Source organism: Vespa velutina, chromosome 9 (genome assembly GCF_912470025.1).
Source record: "Vespa velutina chromosome 9, iVesVel2.1, whole genome shotgun sequence".
In the NCBI taxonomy this organism is placed as follows: Eukaryota; Metazoa; Arthropoda; class Insecta; order Hymenoptera; family Vespidae; genus Vespa; species Vespa velutina.
Window position 1 is genome coordinate 4981379 of NC_062196.1, and position 22546 is coordinate 5003924.

Below are 22546 nucleotides of genomic sequence, written 5' to 3' on the forward strand. Positions count from 1 at the left end.
GACGAATTTATTTCTCATTTTAACTAATCGCGTTTCTACAAATTAATGTTCCGTCGTTTCTACGATATCTCCATTCTAAGCTCAAAAATCGCGAGGAAATGTTGATTTCGTGAAATCAAACATAATCTTTGAATGAAAATACTTATTTGTTATCTAATCGATGACTTTCTTTTTCCTATTTTTTTTTCTTTTTAAACGCATCCGCTTTTCTTTTTTTTTTTAAGATATTTTAATAGTTAATACGAGTAATTAATTCAGCCTATATATAGAATCTGGAATGACCTGTACTTTGAGTGTTAGCAATATCAGTACATTACGCGGCATTCCTTTTATTATTGCGGGTTATTTTTTTTTCTTTTTCTTTTTTTTTCTTTTTTTTTTCTTTTTTTTTCTTTTTTTTTTTTTTTTTTTTATTAAACTTCTACTCTTCCAAGAACGATACACTTGCGGCTGGCATAAAACTTTCGTAAATTTCATATATAGGATTAGTAAGAATCTCATGTATTTCTTTCTTCCTCTTTCTCTCTCTCTCTCTCTCTCTCTCTTTCTCTCTCTCTCACCTTTTCTTTCTATCTTTTTGTCTATTTTTCTTTTATTCCGAATGATGAAAGACTATGTTCTCTAGCGAATATTAGAGAACGAGCGCTTTTAAATATTTTATTCATCTGTGTTTATATTCATCAGCGCGTAATAAGTACATATTTATGTACGTATCTAGCTATCCAATAATTTACAATATCACATGCACTTTTTTTTTTTGTTTTAAATAGGATTGTCAAACACATACCTATACAGATATGTACCATCTATTCTTAACGATGCAGCGTATCATACGAGGTGATAAGGTAAATATACCTGCGCACATTTTCTTTATAAATATAAGCTGCCGTATTCTTCGGAAAAAGAAAAGAAAATTTCCGATTAACGTGAGATATAGCAAATTTTCATCATTAAATAATCTAGCGACTATTTTTTCTTATTTTTTTTTTCTTACTTTTTTCTTTTGTCTTTTTTTTCTTTCTTTTTTTTTTTTTTTTTTTTTGTACGTACGCATCATACGTTTACTCTCTTCATGACGATTCGACGACAATTTCGTGTTTTACGAAGGTCTACAATTATTATTTATACATTTTCTTTTAACACGTTAAAACATTTCAGAATACGTTTAATTAGTTCGGTTTTTACATACAGCATCTCCCACGAAAAGCAGTAAATTCGTTTATCGTCTAAGGCCGAAGCTATCCGGAAAAAACGTTCATCCCATTTCTATATCTACGAAATGGTTTATTTTCTGTTCGTTTATTCTATCGATTGATTTTCACTTTAACACGTTCGCCACTATTTCATTGAAAAATTCGTACAAACCATGTTATTGTACTTTCTATCAATCATATTTTATTCGACTTAATATAGAAATATTTTTGGAAATAACTTACGTACAAACATAATAAATATATTCAAGAAGCCGACTAAACATTCTAAACATCTCAAATATATTAGGATACGATTATAAACTGTTATATTTATTGAATTTTCATCGTAAATATTTTTTATTTATTGTGAAATGTGAACTCTGGTCCTTTAACGAGAATGCGATGAATTTAAACGAACGTGTTAAGTAATATAATCAAAAAAAAAAAAAAAAAGAAAAAAAAGGTAATAAAAAGTAGAAGATACGTATATGCATATGTAGATACATGTAATGTCAAATATGAGTATTATAAAAAAATGAGCCTCGTGTGTAGATCATTTAGAAATGTTTTAAACAACGAATAAGCTTTTAATGATATATAAAAGTGTAAGAAATTTTAAAATACTTATATAATTGAAATAAGAAACATCCATTCGAATGATGTCATTCGATAATAAACTTAAAATATCCATTTCATGAAAAAATACGATAAAATAAAATCTAATATGAATTATGCAGATAGCTTTTTTTTTCAGCCTTAGAACGAATGTCCATAATAAAAATTTTCTATCGCTTATACGCTAAATTTTTACATATAATTTTTCTTCTTCTTTTAGTTTTTCTTTTTTTTTCTTTTTTTTTTTTTTTTTAGTTTTTTACTACCATAGCTTAAAACATATTATCTTCCAGTCATAAGAACATCACAAATAAGATACAACACGCACATGAAAATCGAGAACTTACTTAAATTTATTATCGGTGTCAGAGAAATAATATACGCGTTTAATTTCGTTCATAAGATAGTTAACATCGTTATACTAGGAAATATCTAAAGGTTTAGGCTCATACTTTAACATACTTCATTCGTTTATCCGATCGATCGAAGGCGCGAATAACGAATATAATGAGCACTTTCACATATGATTAATGTGAACAAATCGATCTTAAAAAGGCATTAGATATCGATGATAATAATAATAATAATATTATAAGCGCTTATGTTCGCGTTAATTATGTCATTGACAGATTTTGATTCTTTTCAATCAATAGATTCATTGTCAAACTATAACAAACGATTCCATGAAATGTGCGAACAGAGTATAAGATTTTTCGTTGCACAGAATTGGCTTCGTTCGATAAAACATTCGTTCGTGATTTGTCCTTTTTTTTAATCTGCGATTTTATCTAAATTTATACAACAGTCACATATTCGAAAGTTCTATTTACAAAATTCTACAGATATAGCTGATAACAAACATTGATTTTTGGCTATAAATCGGGAGGGTTAAGTGGATAGGGGAAGGAAGGAGAGAGGTTGATATCCTATATCGCAGAAAGTACGCATCATTTCTATGGAAACATCGTTATTATGTTCCCCATTAATTCGGCTCTCTTTCTTTTTCTTTTTTTTTTTATCTTCTTCTTCATCTTTTTCTTCTTCTTCGAAAGAGAGCCTTTGTTATCATGGGAATGAAAATGACGTTAAGTGCACAATAATATTCTTTTTTGCGCATATGATGCGATAAACAAAATAACGAGAATGTGTGTGTGTGTGTATAAGTGTCTGTGCGTGTACGTGTAAAAAGAAAAGAACGCTATTCGAGCTAGAAGTGCACAAAGATCTTTACAATATTAATCCTATAAACGAATAGTATAATTCATATAATAGTACGCAATTGACCATCCACGTAGGACAATGTATTGTACATAAACGTTTTCTTTTTTTTTTCCATTTTTTTTTTCTTTTGTACCAAACGTCAGATTTTTTTTCTCTTGCCCACATCATGATGCACACACACGAATAAAATAAGGATACATACGGAGTTTAATGAAATTATTCGCCAAATGAAAAAGAAGAGACGAAAAAGGAAAAAAGAAAACAACAATAACAACAACAACAGCAGCAACATCAACAACAACAACAACAACAAACAACAATAAAATAAAAAGAAGAAGAAAAGAAAATTGACTACAATTATGCCAGCTACTTTCTTCGAGCTTTTGTCGTAAGAACTGCATAGCTATATACAAATTGGCATTATAGATATCACAGTTACAATGTATGACGACGACAATCGCGGAAGGAAACTTCTCTTAAAGCACTGCCTTTTTTGTTTATGTCACAACTAGCACCATATAATGTGTAATATGTATATAGATACAATATAATTCTTGTTTTCTTTCTTTGTTTTTGTTTTTTCTCTTTTTTTTTTTCTTTTTCTTGTCGATCGTTATTAATGTTACGCAATTGTAATACATACACCAATGATAATTATTATTACTATTATTATTATTATTATTATTATTATTATTATTATTATTGTTATTATTATTATTATTATTATTTGATCGTTTTATCTCGTTACTCCCTCTCTCTCTTTCTCTCTTTCTCTCTCTGTTATCATTTACGAACTTTCGATATAGTTTCTTCCATCCAACGAGCTTGTATCTATTATATAATTGTATGTATTTCTATATATACATACGTACATATGTAATTTATGTATGTATGTATATATTTATGTATGTATGATGTATGTATGTATGTATGTATGTATGTATGTATGTATGTATCTATGTGTATATGTATGAATGGATGTATCTCCCTAAGGCTATACTTTCGTTTTCGGATATTATATTAACGTTTCTCTTTTTACTTTTTCATTATCTTTTCATAGGATATGCACATTTCTTTCCATTGATTCCCCTTCCCCTGTCCGCCCTTTTCACCGATCACGAATCGTTTCAATTAATTATGTACGAGAAAGAACATTCCTTGAGAAAATTCAACTACGAAGTTACGAATACGCGCTAAGAAGAAAAGAGAATAATAATAAGGATGAAACGTCGATTTCATAGATCGCGATTTAACTTTCTTCGTTCATGATTATTATATCTAGAAATATAGGCCGAGAAATATAGATTATACGTTCGCTAAGATAACGGCGAATAATTTATGTTTAAAATAATTCCCATGAAGATTTTCGTGCATTCGATCGATAAATTGTCTCTAATCAGAACCGTGAATAGAATTTATCTTTCTTTCTTTCTTTTTTTTTTCTTTCTTCTTTTTCTTTTTTTTTTTTTTGTTTTTGTTGGAAAAGGACGTAAATCTTAAATCGCACATTTAGACATTTCCGTTTATCGTAGGCACCTTATTATATGGAGTTTTTTTTTCTCTCCCTCTCCTTGATCAACGAAAGAGAGACGATCCTTTATCATCGATGAATATATCGTATCAAAAATGAATACGCGATATTATTAATATCTTTTTGTCCTACTCAACAACGGAACGAAAGCCGTGCCCGTGGAGTGTGCGTCCTTATATGAGCAGGTGATTATGAAAGTGCAATAAGTCATTTGAGATATTAAAAGGACATATTTTGTCGCTCGTACATGCGCTATATTTAAAATTATATTACATTGGGTAAAAGAGAATTATTATTTTTTTTCTTTTTTTTTTTTCTTTTTTTTTTTTTTTTTCTTTTCAAAAATAAATATACTTACTTTTTCTGTGCTTGTCATTATAAAAAAAAAAAAAAGAAGAAAATAAATAAATAAAAATAATTTTTAAATAATTCAAATCGAAATGTGAAAATATCTCAAAATAAAAAAACTATACGACTTAAACAATTTTCATAATCATAGGCTCATATTTTTCCTTGTATATATTATCCTTGTCCCGTAAATACAATAAACTTTAATGCCTATTTATATCGTGAAAGAGATCTGGTGAGATAAATACTATATATTGCATAACATTTCTTTTTTTCTCTCTCTGTTTTTCTTTTTTTTTTTCTTTGCCTTGATACCATAAACCTTATAACATACGTATGTATGTACTTATGTCGTAAAATTGATAAGAAAAGCAACCGTTAGTATGACAATAATGGAATCAATCGCCATACAAATGTATAATGCAATATTGTGATTCTTACAAGCACGTATGTAATATGCTTTAGAGAAATGCGTGCGCCTTATTTTTTAATTAAATGTTACCTTTTTCTTTTTTTTTTTGTATTGAAATAAATATAAACAAATATATAGGAAAACAATAAATTTACCAAAAATTGTAAAATTTATATAGACCTGTGTTTTTTTACAATGTTAACTTCGTATAATAAACTGAAGAAAAAAAAAAAAAAGAAAAAAAAAAGAAAAAAAAGAAATAGAAAAAGAAACAAACACACATCAATCGAAAGTATCAATAATTTTATAATAATTATGATTCGCACATATTTGCGCGCGTTTCCTATCACGATTGGTATTCAATTTAATGTTTAATTATTTACTACTTTTTCATTATTTCCGGTTAGTTTGAATTAACGTAGAGCATAAATTATTTAACATTATCACATGTGTTAACATACTGGATGTTCAACTCATGTCCACCATGATAGCTTACACTGAAAAGAAGACTTGTTTCATGGCAACTTTTGAGGTAATATTATATAATGCGCAATATATTATCACGTAAACTAATGCGGTACAGTCTAATATTGTAGTATTGCAACGTTTTTACCGGAGTTAATGTCAAAATTGACACATTTACAAGTATTTCTTGGACAAGGGATGAACAACCAGCAATTACGATATATATATATATATATATATATATACATATATATATATACATATATATATATATATATATATATATATATATATACATATATATAAGGTCATATTATAAGAAATATTAATATAAATTAATAAAAGAAGATCCCTGATTATATATATTTGAAAAACTAAAACACAACTTTCAACATTTGGAACGACCACTCAATCATACTATACGCACTACCGAAGACATATCTATCGACATATTTTTTTTTTACAATTGCTTTAGAAATCCTTGCAATTATATACAAATACACAAATAATGCATGCTCCCGAATGATAAGTATTTTCTTATACAGATTAAACCTTAACTGGGGATGTGGTAATTAGCTTTTACAGAAATACAATCTGATTGGCCCCAACATTTAGATATTCATAAAATTGTTAAACATAGTTGTACAAAAATAGCATTGCCGTTTGTGTGCGATTAGCTAGAATTATGAGGCCATAGGAAATCTAAATAAAATAAATGTAAGATTTATCAATTTAACATAAACTTCCATTTTTCAATTATAATTTTTTAAATTTGTGCATAAATATGTTTGGGCAGTGAAATCCTATTGACCTCACATCCCTGGTTAAAGTTAACCACGAATAAGCGTAGCGAGTTTGCTAAGAGATATAAAGTCTTGAATACTAATGGTCACTTAACACGAGGTAAAACTGATAATAATATATAACGTGAAAAACAATTGCTTTCATGAAGCATTATAATATAATCGATTAAATTTATACTTTCCTAAAGTCATGATGTAAAATGATATACAGTAGCGACACGGATAATAGTGATTTAAAGCATGCCTAGGCTTCCATATTTCAATGTCGTATCTGAGTGAATCTGCATTTCGTAGTGGGCGGATGTGATATTAGTAGAAAGAAGATATGACTCTATCTTCTATAATCTTGAAAAAAAAAACCCATTCTATATTCTAATGTTCTAGGAGATCTAAGGAATTCTTCTCTTATTCTTAAAGATGGAGTAAATGCAGAAAATTCCTGAATTACAAATACGTATTCATTATTTTTCAAAACGTGTTAATATCCCACACTAAATCCTTAAAGAGGATATATTTAAACATTTCTAAACTACATATATAATATCTTTCAAAAAGTGTGCTCTTAAAGAAGAAAATTTTACTCTATTTCTAAAATCCTTGTACTAAATACCTCACAGAACAAAACAAAGCATACACATCACTATAAATCTATTACATTCTGCAAGTAATTGTACTACATCTATTATCCATAAAAGAATGATATATCTAAAACTGTCGTTATTATCTCACAAACCCTATTTTGTTAATGTATGTAATATGCTTTATACTATATTAGGCAGCAGTGGTTAGGTCATTTAAATATCTTGTTCATAGCATTACCAAGTACAATGTTTCAATTAAATTATTCAAGTATTCTTATAACACCAATCAGATGCTCGAGGCAGTTTTAAGATCACACAGACCCAACAACTGGCATCAAAGAAGCCAACACAATGTGTCGCTATTGTATATATATATTTTTCTCTTCAATGTACTATAATTACTATATTACTAATTTACTAAGATATCTCTGTTTGTTAGAAATATCATGTCGTTGTTATTATGCACACTCACGAGATTATGTTACATCTATGCACACAGATATGTGTAAATGGACGATATATGAAAAGTTTAGCATGTGTACATAAATGTTATGTGATTGTGCGTTCATCGGTGAATACTCTGTACCTAATTTGCGCATTAATCTTATATGCAACCAATGTGTCTTAAGTATATGTACTGCAGTGAATAATGTACATAGTACAATAGTTAGCATTTTAATTATATATTAAAGACAACAAAAATGTTGCATATATCGAAACGAATCCGATTGCACCTTTACAATTATTAATCTTTTAAAGTATTGGAGAATATATAATATCGCCTAAAGTTTCGAAGGAATTGTCTACTTGACACACATCTGGGTCATATATTTAAGGAAGGCCACATTGAACTAGTCTAAAATATTATTTCCTATTATCTAAATCAATATCGATAAAATGTAGCCTAGATTATTTATCCCATGGCGCAACTGAAAAACAGTCAATCAATGATCATTTCAGATGCTTTCATAGGAAAAATTTTTTTGTATGAATTAAGAAATTCGATAAATTTAGAAAATAAATACATGGTCTCAGCTATGATGAATAAAGAAAATTGGCATTTTATCATTTTGCTTTCTATAGTACCATCAAATAAGCAAAGTTTACATACAATTATGTGATGTACACTCGAACCATAAATTGTGCACATCAAAATACCCCATAAACACCCTTTAGATTATAAGATTTTAAATATTGAATACATATTAGAAAACTATGGAGTTATACAAATGACTTGTAAAAAGTTAGTAGACTTAGCTTTCACAGAAGTGAACTAATAAAAGTGGAAATATTTTCTCATTTAAGCTAACACACGTAACTCTCTCCAAGTAGCTTTTGTATGTAGTGCCATTCTAAGTTTTAAAGAGAAGATTATAGAAAACATTTCTAGAAGCCACTGAAAAATCTTTGTGAACGCCAAATACATAAAAAGCTGTTATCAACCAATGTACAAGCAAGAATTTTCATGAACTTTTTAATTATTATTAGAAAGGTTGCTGATTCCAAGAGTTTTCTGATTTTCAATACGCTTTATCACAAGGACTGGATCATCAGAAGTCTCAACGATTTTCTTCTCTAAATCCAAATCGCACAGCAACGTGGCTTGCATTGCATTGTACATACCGCTTCTTGCATAACGAGATGCCTTTGTCAATTCATGAACACTGTTGGCCAGAGTTAATATATCTGAAATCAGAAAAAATAAATCACATAAGTACTATTCCAAATTAACTATCTGCATATTATTTCTTTTTGTTACAAAATGTTCTATTTTATCAACTATATTGCTAAATTCATTTTTTAATATATTCATTATAATTTGATCCTGCACCAATAAAAATCAAAGTTTAAATATACTTCAAAATTTAGAAACCTGATAATAAAAAATAAAATTTGAAAAAGTTCTATTTTTCTTTGACAACAAAAAAAAGTTTCATTATAATTTTTATAATATAGATAGAGTAGTCATAGTATAGATAGAGTTTTAGATAATTTTATTTTCTTAATATAATAAAAATATAACTGTTCTTTTTAATTGATAACATTGTAGTACAATTGTTTATGCTAAACAAATTTATAACTATCAACACTTGTTAACCGATTAAATATATATATTATTTATATTTATATATATATATATATATATATATATATATATATATATATATATGTATATATAAATATAAATATAAATAATTTAATATTAATAATTTTTTTAAAAAACTGTTTATTATCTTCATATTTAATAAATTATATAAATTCAATAAAGTCAATGCAAAATAAGCAAAAACTCCATCAGAACACGTCTAATTAAACGTATCTAAAGAGTTAACATGCTATACTAATAAATTCATATTTCTTGTTTAAAAATGTAGATATCAGTTTATTCATAACTCTACTTGTATATATTAAAAAGAAAAACAAAAAATCTTTCTTTCTGATAACATGCTATGGAATTTTGTGCAATGAGATACACAGTAATACCTGAAAATAAACACTTTGGACATTAAACCAATGATGTTTTAATAATATTCCACCCAATGATTTTTTATTATTAGTATATTATATTATTATATCGAAGACTTACATCACATTTTGTTTAAATTTAAGGAGCAACAATTTCATACAACAAATTCTTATTCTTTACTATAAGAATATATTAAAAAAAAAGATATGTTGTCCAAAAAAAAACAATTAATTTAACAATATATATATATATATATATATATGTATTATACATTGTATATTATATGTTATACATATATATATTGTAAACATAATATGAGGAAGATCTTTGGTGACTTCTGGTTTAGGCAAATATATTTTTATTGCAACATGTATTACTAGAAGATACTATTAACAAACTACTACTACATGGTAGAGCTGATGCATCCTTTATAAGAATCATATAAATATTATAGTACAATCATGACAAGTACAAGTATATTCTAAAGAATAAACTTTAAATAAAAGTGTATATGATTTCTAATGCAATGTTGCAGATACTTCTCTTTTATATAAAAGTACTATATCTACTACTAATTTATTTATACATATAAAGATATTCTCATTCAAACTATGTCAAATAAAATTTAATTTAATATCTCAGGCTGTTCTTTGGATCTAATTTATGAAACTCTTACTAAAAAAATCTATTTAAAAGCACCCCAATCTTATTGAGATTTACAAGGGTCATGGTCTCAATATAGAATGTGTGATAAAAAGCAATTACTTAACAGGACACATATGTATCATCATCAATAACATACTTTGAATACAGACAGGATTAAAAAAAAAAAAAAAATCAAAATAATTAAAATAAAAAAAAATATATGCCACTCACATAACCGTTGTGTCTGTGATCATCCGTATTATGTTTTTTGCTACACGGATCCGGGTAGCACTTGAATATTGATAGAACCATAACAATATCGAGTTACACCAATAGACACATGAGCGAGCTCCTTAGCGAAAGCAATGCTGTGCAATAATTCGTGTATTATATAACACAATATCATGGACAAAATTAATAAAAAGGTAACTTACCATTATCATTATACACGAGAATGCAATGAGGATTTTCTTTTTGACGTTTGGTAGCATTTGCGATCTCCTGCTTTCGACAGTCTTGAACAAATTTGATTGCTTCTAGCCAATACTGCATTGCCTTGTGTATACGTTGATTCATTGAACTTCCACGCAAGCACTCCATCTGATAGACAAAATCAGTTCAATTATGCATTATTCACAAATAATTTTTTTTTTTTTTTTTTTTTTTTTTTTTTAATATCAAGAAAATATAAAATAATATTAACAATTTTTGCAATATAATAAAATCTTTAAAGTGTGCATTTTTATAATTAAATATAATCATTTAGATGTACAAGTTTTCATTAAAAGTTTCTCTAAACTATATAAATTGTACTATTAAAATGAAATATATTTATAAAATAAAATAATGATCTTGTAATTTAATACGTGTAACAAAAGTTAAGATAATTGTAGTATTTACTTTTGCTATTAATGTGATCACCCGGGCATGTTCTCGTAGGTAATCAATAATTAATCGATCTACTCTTGATGGGTTTCCTTGAAGCCGTGGAATAGGTATATTATTTGCACTGGTTACTCTTTTTCCAGGAAATTGTGCAGCTAATCCAGCCTCACATTTCTTCCTTTCTTTTTCTAATTGTTTAAATTGTTCATAAGTTTGTTCTAATCTAAGATGCAATATACTTGATGGACCTGTGCGTCTTGCTATAGTATTACTGCCTTTAAGATTGAGTCCTCCACCGTATAACATTGAGTAAATAGGTGGAATAGGAAGCGGAACAGGAACTGGCATCATTGGAGAGAATAATCCAGGTCTTCCAGCAGTCATGTTTGGTATTAAAGTTGAATTAAACATTATATCAGGTGGTGGAATACTAGATATATTTTGAACACTTGGCATTTGATGTTGTTTTATGACATAATTATAAACATCTCTTCCAAGAGCAGATTCATTAATCTTATTGGTCAAACGATTTCTTGATGTAAAAGCTGCTTTATCAGATGAACCACAGGATTGCATTTTATATGCAGGATTATGAGTATGAGATTGCTTTAAATCCTTGTGATACGGCGTAAAGTTTTGCGAAAGTGTTTTCAAGTTCTCCACATTCTTTGTAACATTATGTTGATAATTATGATAATCATATTTAACTATTGCCTCATTTTCATCTCGCGGGCTTATATTTTTTGGAAAACCGATAGAGGAGTACATTTTTGTTTCAATAGTCTTTGGCTTAGTATTTATAATCTTTAATAAATTATTATCAGTTCTATGATCATAATTGCTATTAATGCAAATATTCTCATTTGTGTCTAAATCATTAATAGATGGCACAGCACATTCATTAGTACAAGGAAAACAGTCAATTGGATGCTTATGGTTTTGGTCCACAGATCGATCTATTTGATAATTAGATGTTTGCTGATGTAATAAGCAAACCTGTTCATTATTCATAGTAACATTTCCAGTACTTAATCTAATAGGTTCATATAAATCTTTGTACTCTGCAATACCATTGTGTTGAGTATTATTTCCAAAACAATTCTGCAGAGTTATATCACTAGAAGTGAAATGCTGCAGTGAAGAACTTGTTCCAAAAGAAGCATCCGTACTAAGATTTATCATTGTTGAGTTTGGTCTATAAGTTTGATTATTTCCAGTCATATTGTACAAATCATGAGTCGCAACTGTAGGATTATCATGTAAATTTAAAGGTGCACTTGATCTAAAGCTATTATAATATACTGCTTCATTCATAACAGTCAAATTTGGTGATTCTGAGGCTAAATTTAAAGCATCATTAAAATTTAAATCTGAATCAATGGATGTTCGGATCCGTTGATAATTTGTGAGCGTATCTTGTGTAGTTACTGGAGTCATTAAAGTTTCTGGCCAACTAGAAGACTGTTTTGAATAATTTATTTCATCTGCTGTTGTCAATAAAGTGTTACAAACTGGTGGATTAGTTATACTACAGCAACTTTCATTGGTAGAGTGCGCAGCATACTGATGAGAATTACTATTATATCCACTTCTAATCATTCCACTACTATATAAATTTCCTTGATCTGCTGATATAACAGGTTGTTCCATACATCCATTCAGACTTAATGTTCTTAACTCTTGACAAAGATTACTAGAATTTTGATCAATTATATTTGAATTACAACTATTGTTCATCAATTTGTTCAGTGGATAATGATCATTACAATCAATTGCATCATTTTGGGGAATTTTTAAATTATCCTCCATTCTATCGGCGTTACAAAAATGAGGTAATGATAAAAACGGAAAATTGCTATTATAACTATTGTTATAAGTATGATCAACGATAGTAGAGTCATCATCAAGAATTTTGGAAACTAAATCATTGACCATGGAATTGTTTAGATCTTGATTGTCCTCATCTTCCAAATTCATCTAAAAAAACAGATGATGAAGATTTTAAATCATCAATATCTACAAAACAGATTTCAAAAGAATAATGTGCTATAAGTAATAATGATAAGTAATATAAATTTAATTAATTTAATATTATGCTCTGTTATAAATTAAAAATAACGCATGTATATGAATCTATATAAAACAAGTTTTAAAAGAAAAACTATTGTCTGTATTATATAAATGATTAAAATATAATATTTAACATTAGAATGTTATTAAGAAAATAATATATTGAATATATAGTATAGTAAATGTATGCCATATTAAGAGATATAACTCCAAACTCGATATTCGATAAGAACGTAATATAAATTCACTTCAATGATTAAGAATATGATATAAAATTTAAATAAATGTATAAAGGCATTAAATAGGAAAAATATTAAATATTATAATTAACCATAAGAGTATCTTTAAAATAAATCTTCATTAAAGTTATTCAATAAATTAAATATTTCCCTTTATAAATGACCATTTGAGATCAATCATTATTTGATTTTGAATATAAATTGTAATAAAATTCGATAAGTGAATTTATTGAAATAATTACTGAATTTTTTAATAACTAAACAAAAAATTTTTAAATAATTAAAAATTCGCACATACATTATTTACACAATCTAAATAACTTAAATCATATGTTTCTTTAACTATATTGCTCTAACAGAAGCAAACGGTGCATTGTCTATCGCAAATAATTTTCAAATTTTAAACGATCGAAACTTTCTCATGTAACAAAGGGCATCGATATATCATTTCACAAAAGTAAACTTTTATTTATTTGATTGAAATTCATTTTAATAAAAGTAATCATTCATCGAGCAATATTCTTTTCGAAAAGAAATAAATCCAATAAAAATAGATTTTTTTAATTGTCATTTGTCATTTTATACAGCTCCAAAGCATCTTGATCGAAATAGTTTTTTTTCACTGTACGAACAATACAAAATCAAACTTCACTTTTCTGTCTCGACTAAAGTGAACTTGAAAAAATGTTTTACCTTGTCAACACTGAAACAATTGTTGCTAATAATCGTAGCTACATCGTGCACCTCGGATAGAGCCATTTGTTAAAAAAACACTGTGATGATCACCTCCTCTGCGCGTCATTACCCTTTCACTCATGCGGCTTCTGCCTGCCTATTGTATACGTTCTGAAAACACAATTTAATTCGCATTTCGAGTCACATCAAAAAGACGCTTACATTCAGCATTGCAGGCCCGTATACATGGATTATACCGCGAACTTCTTCGTCTAACGTACGTTTTTATATAACGGTCCTCTTTTGTCCAATGATAACGTTCGTATTCTAGGGAAATTCTCTGATCGCATAAAGGACAAGAAAATTTCTTGAAAAAAAATAGCGCGCGAAAAAGGAGACAAAGTGCATCAAAAAAAAAAAAAGAACGAAGAAAACGAGCACAAAAAGAATGTTTTTAGAACGATAACTCAAAATCACTTTACTATATTAAAAATATGTATATATGCGTATAACAGTATAAAGAATATAAAGCGGATTGTTAAAATTTGTCAAGAATAAAAAATTATTTGCTTAAAAAAAAAAAAAAAAAAAAAAAAAAAAAAAAAAATCGTATATGTACATATTTATATGGTACATAATTCATAAATAAAATATCAATTTTTTCTCATATTTATGTTAACAAATAATCCTATTATAATAGAAATATATTTCGTGAAGTTACGTAATATATTTAATTTTATTAACTTTTCCAAATAATTTCAAATTCAAGTTTTATATTGATTCGATAAAAATTAAGTTAAAATAATGTGGTTGGTATGACCACATGATACGATCTAATTTATTCGTTTTAAAAAATATCGATCAATCGCTAAAATTTAAATCATTAACATTTATATTATAACTATTTTAATTTTGTTATGCTTATTACTTGTAAAAGTATAATATATTTATTATTGAAACTTCATTTGTTAAAACATAGTATTGCTTCTCCAATGTTATAAGTTTCGAAAAAATGATATATATAGTTCAATATTTATAAACGTTATATATATAATTTCAACAAAAAAATTTTTTCTTACGTAATACAACATTAATATTTTAAAAATTAATTATATCAGTCATAAGTACACGTATTAACAGGAAAAATATAAAGTTAATTCGTTGGTAGCATTGAAAATAAAATTGGAGTCGTTTTCTATCTATGCTTCAGAAGTTTGTGGTTGGGTGCCGGCTGCCATCTTGGACCTCGCTCGTTTGAGAAGCCGGCCGCCCGTAAAAATCTCGAGTTTGTCAAGCTCGCGCGGCCTCAGGAATCCTATACGCAACTTTCTTAGTATTGCAACAAATTTGGAATCCTATTGCAGTCAAAACAGTCAAAATTTGGACACGGAATGCTTTAGGTGAGCTCGAAATAAGCTAACATCGGTTGTCCTACCGCGATGGCGTGTGATTTTCTTCGTACATGTGTGTTCGTGTCTTATGCGTGTGCATGCCTCTACTCCATGCGCCGATAATAGAATATTTTTACATTTAAATTATAATCCAAGAAAAATATCCATCAGTGCTTCTTTACTTACATATATATTTTTTCATATTATTTACTTCAAATTATCTTAATAAATATAAATTTTTTAATACAGAAACTGTAATAAGTATATCAACCAAATATAAGGCTTATATACCTTACAATCAATAAGTATCTACATGTATTCTACTTTGACTACTAGATACTCTTTCTGTTGCATTTCTGTAAATCAAATTTATTTTACTTCTTATAAATATATTTTCTTGTCTCAATAAGATACTCTGTTGTACCTAATCATATATATTTTTAATCATGAACATAAAGTTAAGTCTGCTATATTTAAAGTTATTCGTGAAAATACTACAGATTCTTATATTAATCTTATGCCATATAAATATATACTATATGCTGTTAATTAAATTCTATGATTATTAATTGATCAATATATTACTTTGTTACACATTTTGTGTTTTGTATTGACTTAAATATTATAATATACACTAGATCATTTAAAATTGTATATATCATATATACATTTAACATATGTGTATATAAATAACATAGATACTAATAGGGTAATTTGGCTATATTTAATAAACTTAACTATATATAACTTCAGCAATAATTACTTGATTATGATATTTTAGATAAAATATAATAATCACACACATTGCACACATTAACTTATTTGTAATTTTTCAATTCTGTATCAATATTTATATAAGTTGATAACCAGACTTTGTTTTGATTTAGACGTTTCAGAATATTTTGATATTGCATTTTCAAGATTACTCAAAGAAATACATTTTTAAATTATTTGTATCGATAATAATGATTTATTTATGTTCTCTTATATTATGTTCTTTTAACAAAGTAATGAGTATATCAAATTAATATATGTTTTTATGAAAAGTAATATATTTTATACGTAAAATGTTCTGTTTATTATTAATGATCTGAAACTTATAAAAATTATTTTATATTTATTTAAATATAAAGTTAAAATGAAAGTTCTTATTTTTTATTACGGAAATAATAAATATTATTTAAAATAAATGTACGAGAAACACTGTTTACTTTATTTTCATATTCAATTGTTAGGAACTTGCTGTGTGTATCTGTAGAATATATATTAAATTAGATCATACTAAGTTATAATTAATTATCTCATAGAACATTATTCTCTTATAGTTTTATATAATATTTTTATTTGTATAATGAATTTATTTATTTATTCATTATTTAGGTTTACTTTTGTCAGCACGTGTTTGTGGGTGGGCAAGTGGAAAATTGAGATCAATTAGTAACGATAAGAATTTGGTAGTTGGCCGAGACAGTGCAGCTGTCAATACACCAAATAAAAACACACATATAATTGAGAAAATGGCACTACCAAGTAGAGCAAGAGTTTATGCAGACGTGAATTCACACAAATCTAGGGATTATTGGGATTATGAATCGTATGTTGTTGATTGGGGGTAAGTTAATAAAACCTACTTTATATTCATACTTTTTAACCAATAATCATACTTTTGACTAATAATCAGATGTAATAAATATAACTAAGAAGAAAAGTTAATACAATATATTGCATTTATATTTTCTTTTCTTTCTACAGACAGCAAGATGATTATCAGTTAGTAAGAAAACTTGGCAGAGGAAAGTATAGTGAAGTATTTGAAGCCATAAATGTAACGACCACTGAAAAATGTGTTGTAAAGATCTTGAAGGTATTATAGATAATGCACAATATTTCTTACAATAATATCAATTAATATTAATATTAATGTTATATAATATCATTAATATTTTTCTTTTTACCGTTGTAGCCTGTAAAAAAGAAGAAAATAAAAAGGGAAATTAAAATCTTAGAAAATCTTAAAGGCGGGACCAACATAATTACACTCCAAGCAGTTGTTAAAGATCCAGTATCAAGGACACCAGCACTAATTTTTGAACATGTCAACAACACAGATTTCAAGCAATTATACCAGACTCTAACAGACTACGACATAAGATACTACCTCTACGAACTATTAAAAGTGCGTGTATAGTTAATTGCAATGGAACCAAATATCAATCCATGATGAACCTTCGAGATTATTGTTTTGATAGATGTAGGTGTATATGTAGGTTCAAGAAAGAGCTCGACAAATATTTATTTCATATCAACTTATTTACAATTTCCATTTTTAAAGATATGAATCTACAAGTATTAAATTTAAAGAAATATCCTGTCAGTATGTATCAAGAAAAAAGAATTGATTGTTTTAGTTTCAGTGCTCAGTTTTTAGTCCTTAAATTATGTAAAATATTTTAGTTGCTGATTAAATTAAGTAATGTTATTATATTAAGTTATTTATTAAATATTTCTTATCTTAAATGTAGATAAATAGTCAAATTTATTGTTTGAAGTATAAATATTATATGAATCTAAGTTAGAAAGTAAATTACTTACGAAATATTTTCTATAGTCAGAACAACTTTATTTTTTAGTTAGTTATTCTGTTGATATGTACAAATTGTCATTTTAATTATTTATTTGTAATATTTAAAATGTCTCTTGTGATAGTTCAGTTAAACATAATATGATAAGTATTTTTAAAATGTAAAAATACCATATTTAACTATTTAATAATATTTCGGAATATTGTGATTCTACATAGGCACTGGACTATTGTCACAGCATGGGTATAATGCACAGAGATGTAAAGCCGCACAATGTCATGATAGACCATGAAAACCGAAAGTTGCGGTTAATTGATTGGGGCCTAGCAGAATTTTATCATCCTGGGCAAGAGTACAACGTTCGAGTAGCTTCACGCTATTTTAAAGGCCCAGAACTACTTGTAGATTATCAGGTGTGTTTTATATATATATATAAAAAATAATAATTTTATGATATAGTGTTTTATAACAGATAATAATTTTCTTTAGAATTACTTTAAATTTATGTTATTTTTATTGTTCTATTATATATTTTTATATTAATTTTTTTATATTATACTACATGCATATATTTGATAATATAATTAATATTACGAAATAATAATTTGGATTAAGTATGAATATATAAGGTAATATATATATAAAAGGTGTGCAATATTTTTTTTCTAGATGTATGACTATTCCCTAGATATGTGGTCGTTGGGCTGTATGCTCGCGAGTATGATTTTTAGAAAAGAACCATTCTTTCATGGACATGACAATTACGACCAACTAGTTAGAATTGCAAAAGTTCTTGGAACTGAAGAACTATTGGAATATCTTGATAAATACCATATCGAATTAGATCCTCGTTTTAATGACATATTAGGAAGGCACTCGCGTAAGCGTTGGGAACGTTTCGTGCACTCAGAAAATCAACATTTAGTTTCGCCCGAAAGTCTTGATTTTCTTGACAAACTTTTGCGTTATGACCATTTTGAAAGACTCACAGCACGTGAGGCTATGGACCATCCTTACTTTTGTAAGTAAATTAGACAAGAAAAAAAAAATTATGAAAAATATGATATAATGTACATCTTAATTTAATAATACTTCATTGCAAGTTAATTCATATATCTTCTTGAGATTATCAAAATGAAATGTGTATATTTTGATTTATAGATCCCATAGTAAAAGAACAGGGTCGATTAAATATGGTATCATCATCACCTACTCCCATGGCAGGCTCATTGCCTGTAGGTGAGTAGCAACCCAGGTAAATGTCGAATTAAAATTATTTTTATTTATTAAGAAATTAAAACCTTTTATATATCTTATTGATATCTTATATGTATTTATATTTATTATTATAATTATTATAATAATAATAAATATAGATATATAGAAATATAAAATTTATATATATTTATTATAAATTGTATAATATATATATATATATATATATATATATATATATATATATATATATATATATATAAATATAAATTGTACAACATCTCTTTATCATTGTATTAATATGATCTTGTAACATTAATAGTAATATTTCTGAATATTCCGTAACTATTTCCAGGTGGAAAATTGTAGACACCATTCTATCTGTATTATACGATGAAAACAAAATGTGTATATGAATAGTAAAAGAAGTTATGGGAATACCAATATTAACAATTTAGAGGAATGTTGGAATATATAGGAATACAATATAGTTGTTATACTCTATCTTATTTTAAGAATATAATGTTTAAAGATAAAAGTGCTTACTCTTTGAGAAATAATTGTAATAAAATGTAAATTTACTCCATTACATATAGATTTAAGTACGACATTCCTAAAAATCTTGTTGTTATTAGTATTCCTATGTTAATAACACTCATAAAAAATGATATATGCAATGTCAAAACTTTATCACAATTTTGCATGTACTGATATCTTGTATTAATTACTTTGTTATATATAAGATCTCATTTTAATTCATTTGTATATATAAATATGTGAATTATATTTATATATACATACATATATATATATATATGTATGTATATATATATATATATGATGTATGTATGTATGTATGTAGTCAATTTCTCGTTTTCGTTAATACCTATAAAAATCCTGTTATCTCTTTCATTCGTAAAATAATTAATGGATCACTATTCGAATCAATTTTTTAATTAGAAGGTCGTTACAGATGACCGTAGCATGACTGTGAACAGCTTACCAGTTCATGGAACAAACGGATTGGGAAGTATGGACGGAGTTACAAGTGGGGTTCTGATGCCCTTGGAAGAACTGCGTCCACTTTTATAAGTTCAGTATTTCTGAACTATACATTAACTCCCAGTCTACATCCTAATACAACACAGCAACAGCAGATATATTGTATCGTCAACTACATACTCCTCTGCACCACAATCATTCTGGTTTGTAACAACGGCTTCATCGATCCCGTCATTAAGACTGAGATATCTCACATTGCCCATTACTCTTTGAAAGATCTGTAAAAAAAAAAAAAGAGAAACAACAACATTTAAAAATTATTCGATATTCACAATGTACGTAGAAGTTCGCGAAGTAAAAAGGTTTACAGTACGAAATCTAATATAATTAAGATACATGTCCAGTACAGATTGGCCCGGGCTGTATGTGATATCAAATACAAAACATGTATTATTTTTTTCATTCTGTAATTGCCCCCTATTGTATTATATTTTTTAACGTTGCTGTTATCGCATTCGTGTCAAGTCTATGACGCATAAAGATGCGCCTAGATATAATTTTATTTAAAAGGGGTGGTCACATTTATGCTGACACAAGACGTCTTATAGCAGCAGAAATATGAGACGAAAACCACATACATACATTCATACACAGTTCACACGCTCACACTTATACGCGTACCTTAGGCCATTCGGTTTAGTACTTTTAACGATGATAAAAATGTTCGTTTATATCTGATACCACAATGATAGTTGAATAAAATGTTTGTTATAGCCAAGTACTCTTTGTGCTCTGTGAATACCTGTGCATCCAGCAGTAGATGCTACCGACGCTGGTCGGCCATCATTATTCTACAAGAATTAGGAAACCATCAATTTGGAAGTGCGATGTAAGATAAATTCGATACAGAGATCTCAACAATAACTGATTATGTACGTTTCATCGTGGTCTTTCTCCTTTCATATTTAACAAAAGATGATGATTTTTTTTGAATATTATTAAAGTCAAAAATAGATTTCTCAAACAAGATTCAAATTATGAATATGCATGTTATTTAGTTAAAGCAAATACACAGGTACCTTAAAAAACTTGGCATGATATAGCGCCTGACAAAACTTCAAAATACTATCGATATAATACGCATTAGATCACATCCCCAACATGGTATTATATATGTATGTGTATACTTGTACATTTGGCGCGCTGGTCCGTCTTTTAAAAATAATTTTAGGTTATTGTTTTTTGATTATCTAGCCAACCGTCATGTAAGCCGATCACGTGATTATCCTATGAATATATTAAAGAAAAGCACACATTCTATAACTCGTCAAGAAATCAAGAGGGGCATGCTTGTAAACAATGTACAGTAATGAAACACACTCCACTTGCATGCTATGATTTTTCGTACTATTTTTGACAGAATTTATCAGTTCCTATACATAATAACAATTGTTCATAGAAAAAGGTCAATTGAACGTTATTTGTACATTTCCATGTAAAAAACGTTCACTGGTATCAAGCGGAGTGTGAAATTTAAAAATCGAAAAGAAAAGGAGAAACGAAAAGTTCTCAACGTGTTATGTACGGAATAGCATTCATTTTTTTATTCTTGTCACTGCGCCGTTTAAGCCTTATCTTCGTGTATTTTAAGATACTATACATGTTTCTATGTGCGTGTATACTGTGTGTGTGTGTTCTGTAAGGTGCGCGCGCACGCAGCAAAATGTAGATGACGAATGCATAAACATAGAAGAATACAAATTCAAAGTGAGAGAAGGTGAAAAGGTGAAAAACAAAATAAATAATCCGTATATGCAATGAAAGTAACTGCTAATAACGGATATATATATATATATATATATATATATATATATATATATATATACACATATATATATATATACATATATATATATATATGTCTTCTAGGACTATTTTATTGCCATTTAACGAAATTATCATTAATCGCACATTGCGAAAGGCATTTAATTTTAGTCCTTTATAAATGGCAAAACGGCGCTATTGTATTATTTCGCCCAAAATTGATATCTCTCTCCCTGTTCATATACGTTAAGTTTATCATAATCTAGTTTAGTTTTATAGAAGAATATATTAAATAATTACTATTTAAATAAGCAAATTAACTTGAGATATAATAATAAACAAATTGTCAACACAAAATGACAAATAATATATTGCGCTAGCT

The 22546-nt window shown here is 27.5% G+C and overlaps 2 protein-coding genes and 1 long non-coding RNA gene across 13 annotated transcripts; 1 reads left to right on the plus strand and 2 right to left on the minus strand.

The window, feature by feature from the left end:
• Window positions 1-210: 210 nt before the first annotated feature.
• On the minus strand, window positions 211-14456 carry LOC124951756 (meiosis-specific coiled-coil domain-containing protein MEIOC-like). Of its 5 annotated transcripts, none has more exons than XM_047500595.1 (5): window positions 14432-14456; window positions 14169-14321; window positions 11182-13143; window positions 10716-10881; window positions 211-8855 (listed from the first exon to the last, which is right to left on the minus strand). In XM_047500595.1, exons 2-5 carry the CDS (start codon window positions 14232-14234, stop codon window positions 8644-8646), a joined length of 2406 nt encoding a protein of 801 aa, XP_047356551.1. In that variant the 5' UTR covers window positions 14235-14321; window positions 14432-14456; the 3' UTR covers window positions 211-8643. The 5 variants fall into 5 exon arrangements, 4 of the variants coding, with proteins under 4 accessions (XP_047356551.1, XP_047356550.1, XP_047356552.1 ...); XR_007101705.1 differs by lacking the exon at window positions 14432-14456 and adding an exon at window positions 10513-10649 and having other exon boundaries at window positions 8717-8855; window positions 14169-14414; XM_047500594.1 differs by lacking the exon at window positions 14432-14456 and having other exon boundaries at window positions 14169-14415.
• Window positions 14457-15360: 904 nt separating this feature from the next.
• LOC124951759 (casein kinase II subunit alpha) lies at window positions 15361-22180 on the plus strand. Of its 7 annotated transcripts, none has more exons than XR_007101707.1 (9): window positions 15361-15550; window positions 16922-17153; window positions 17294-17405; window positions 17505-17717; window positions 18342-18536; window positions 18793-19144; window positions 19285-19378; window positions 21115-21229; window positions 21595-22180. XR_007101707.1 is itself a non-coding variant. In XM_047500615.1 (8 exons), the coding sequence occupies exons 2-7, from the start codon at window positions 17059-17061 to the stop codon at window positions 19368-19370; spliced, it is 1053 nt and encodes a 350-aa protein (XP_047356571.1). In that variant the 5' UTR covers window positions 15361-15550; window positions 16922-17058; the 3' UTR covers window positions 19371-19378; window positions 21115-21330. The 7 variants fall into 7 exon arrangements, 5 of the variants coding, with proteins under 5 accessions (XP_047356571.1, XP_047356569.1, XP_047356567.1 ...); XR_007101706.1 differs by lacking the exon at window positions 21595-22180 and adding an exon at window positions 20312-20543 and having other exon boundaries at window positions 21115-21330; XM_047500615.1 differs by lacking the exon at window positions 21595-22180 and having other exon boundaries at window positions 21115-21330.
• LOC124951762 lies at window positions 19614-22161 on the minus strand. The gene is made up of 3 exons (XR_007101708.1): window positions 21420-22161; window positions 21022-21191; window positions 19614-20618 (listed from the first exon to the last, which is right to left on the minus strand). It is a non-coding gene; the product is annotated as an uncharacterized LOC124951762 (long non-coding RNA).
• Window positions 22181-22546: the final 366 nt, after the last annotated feature.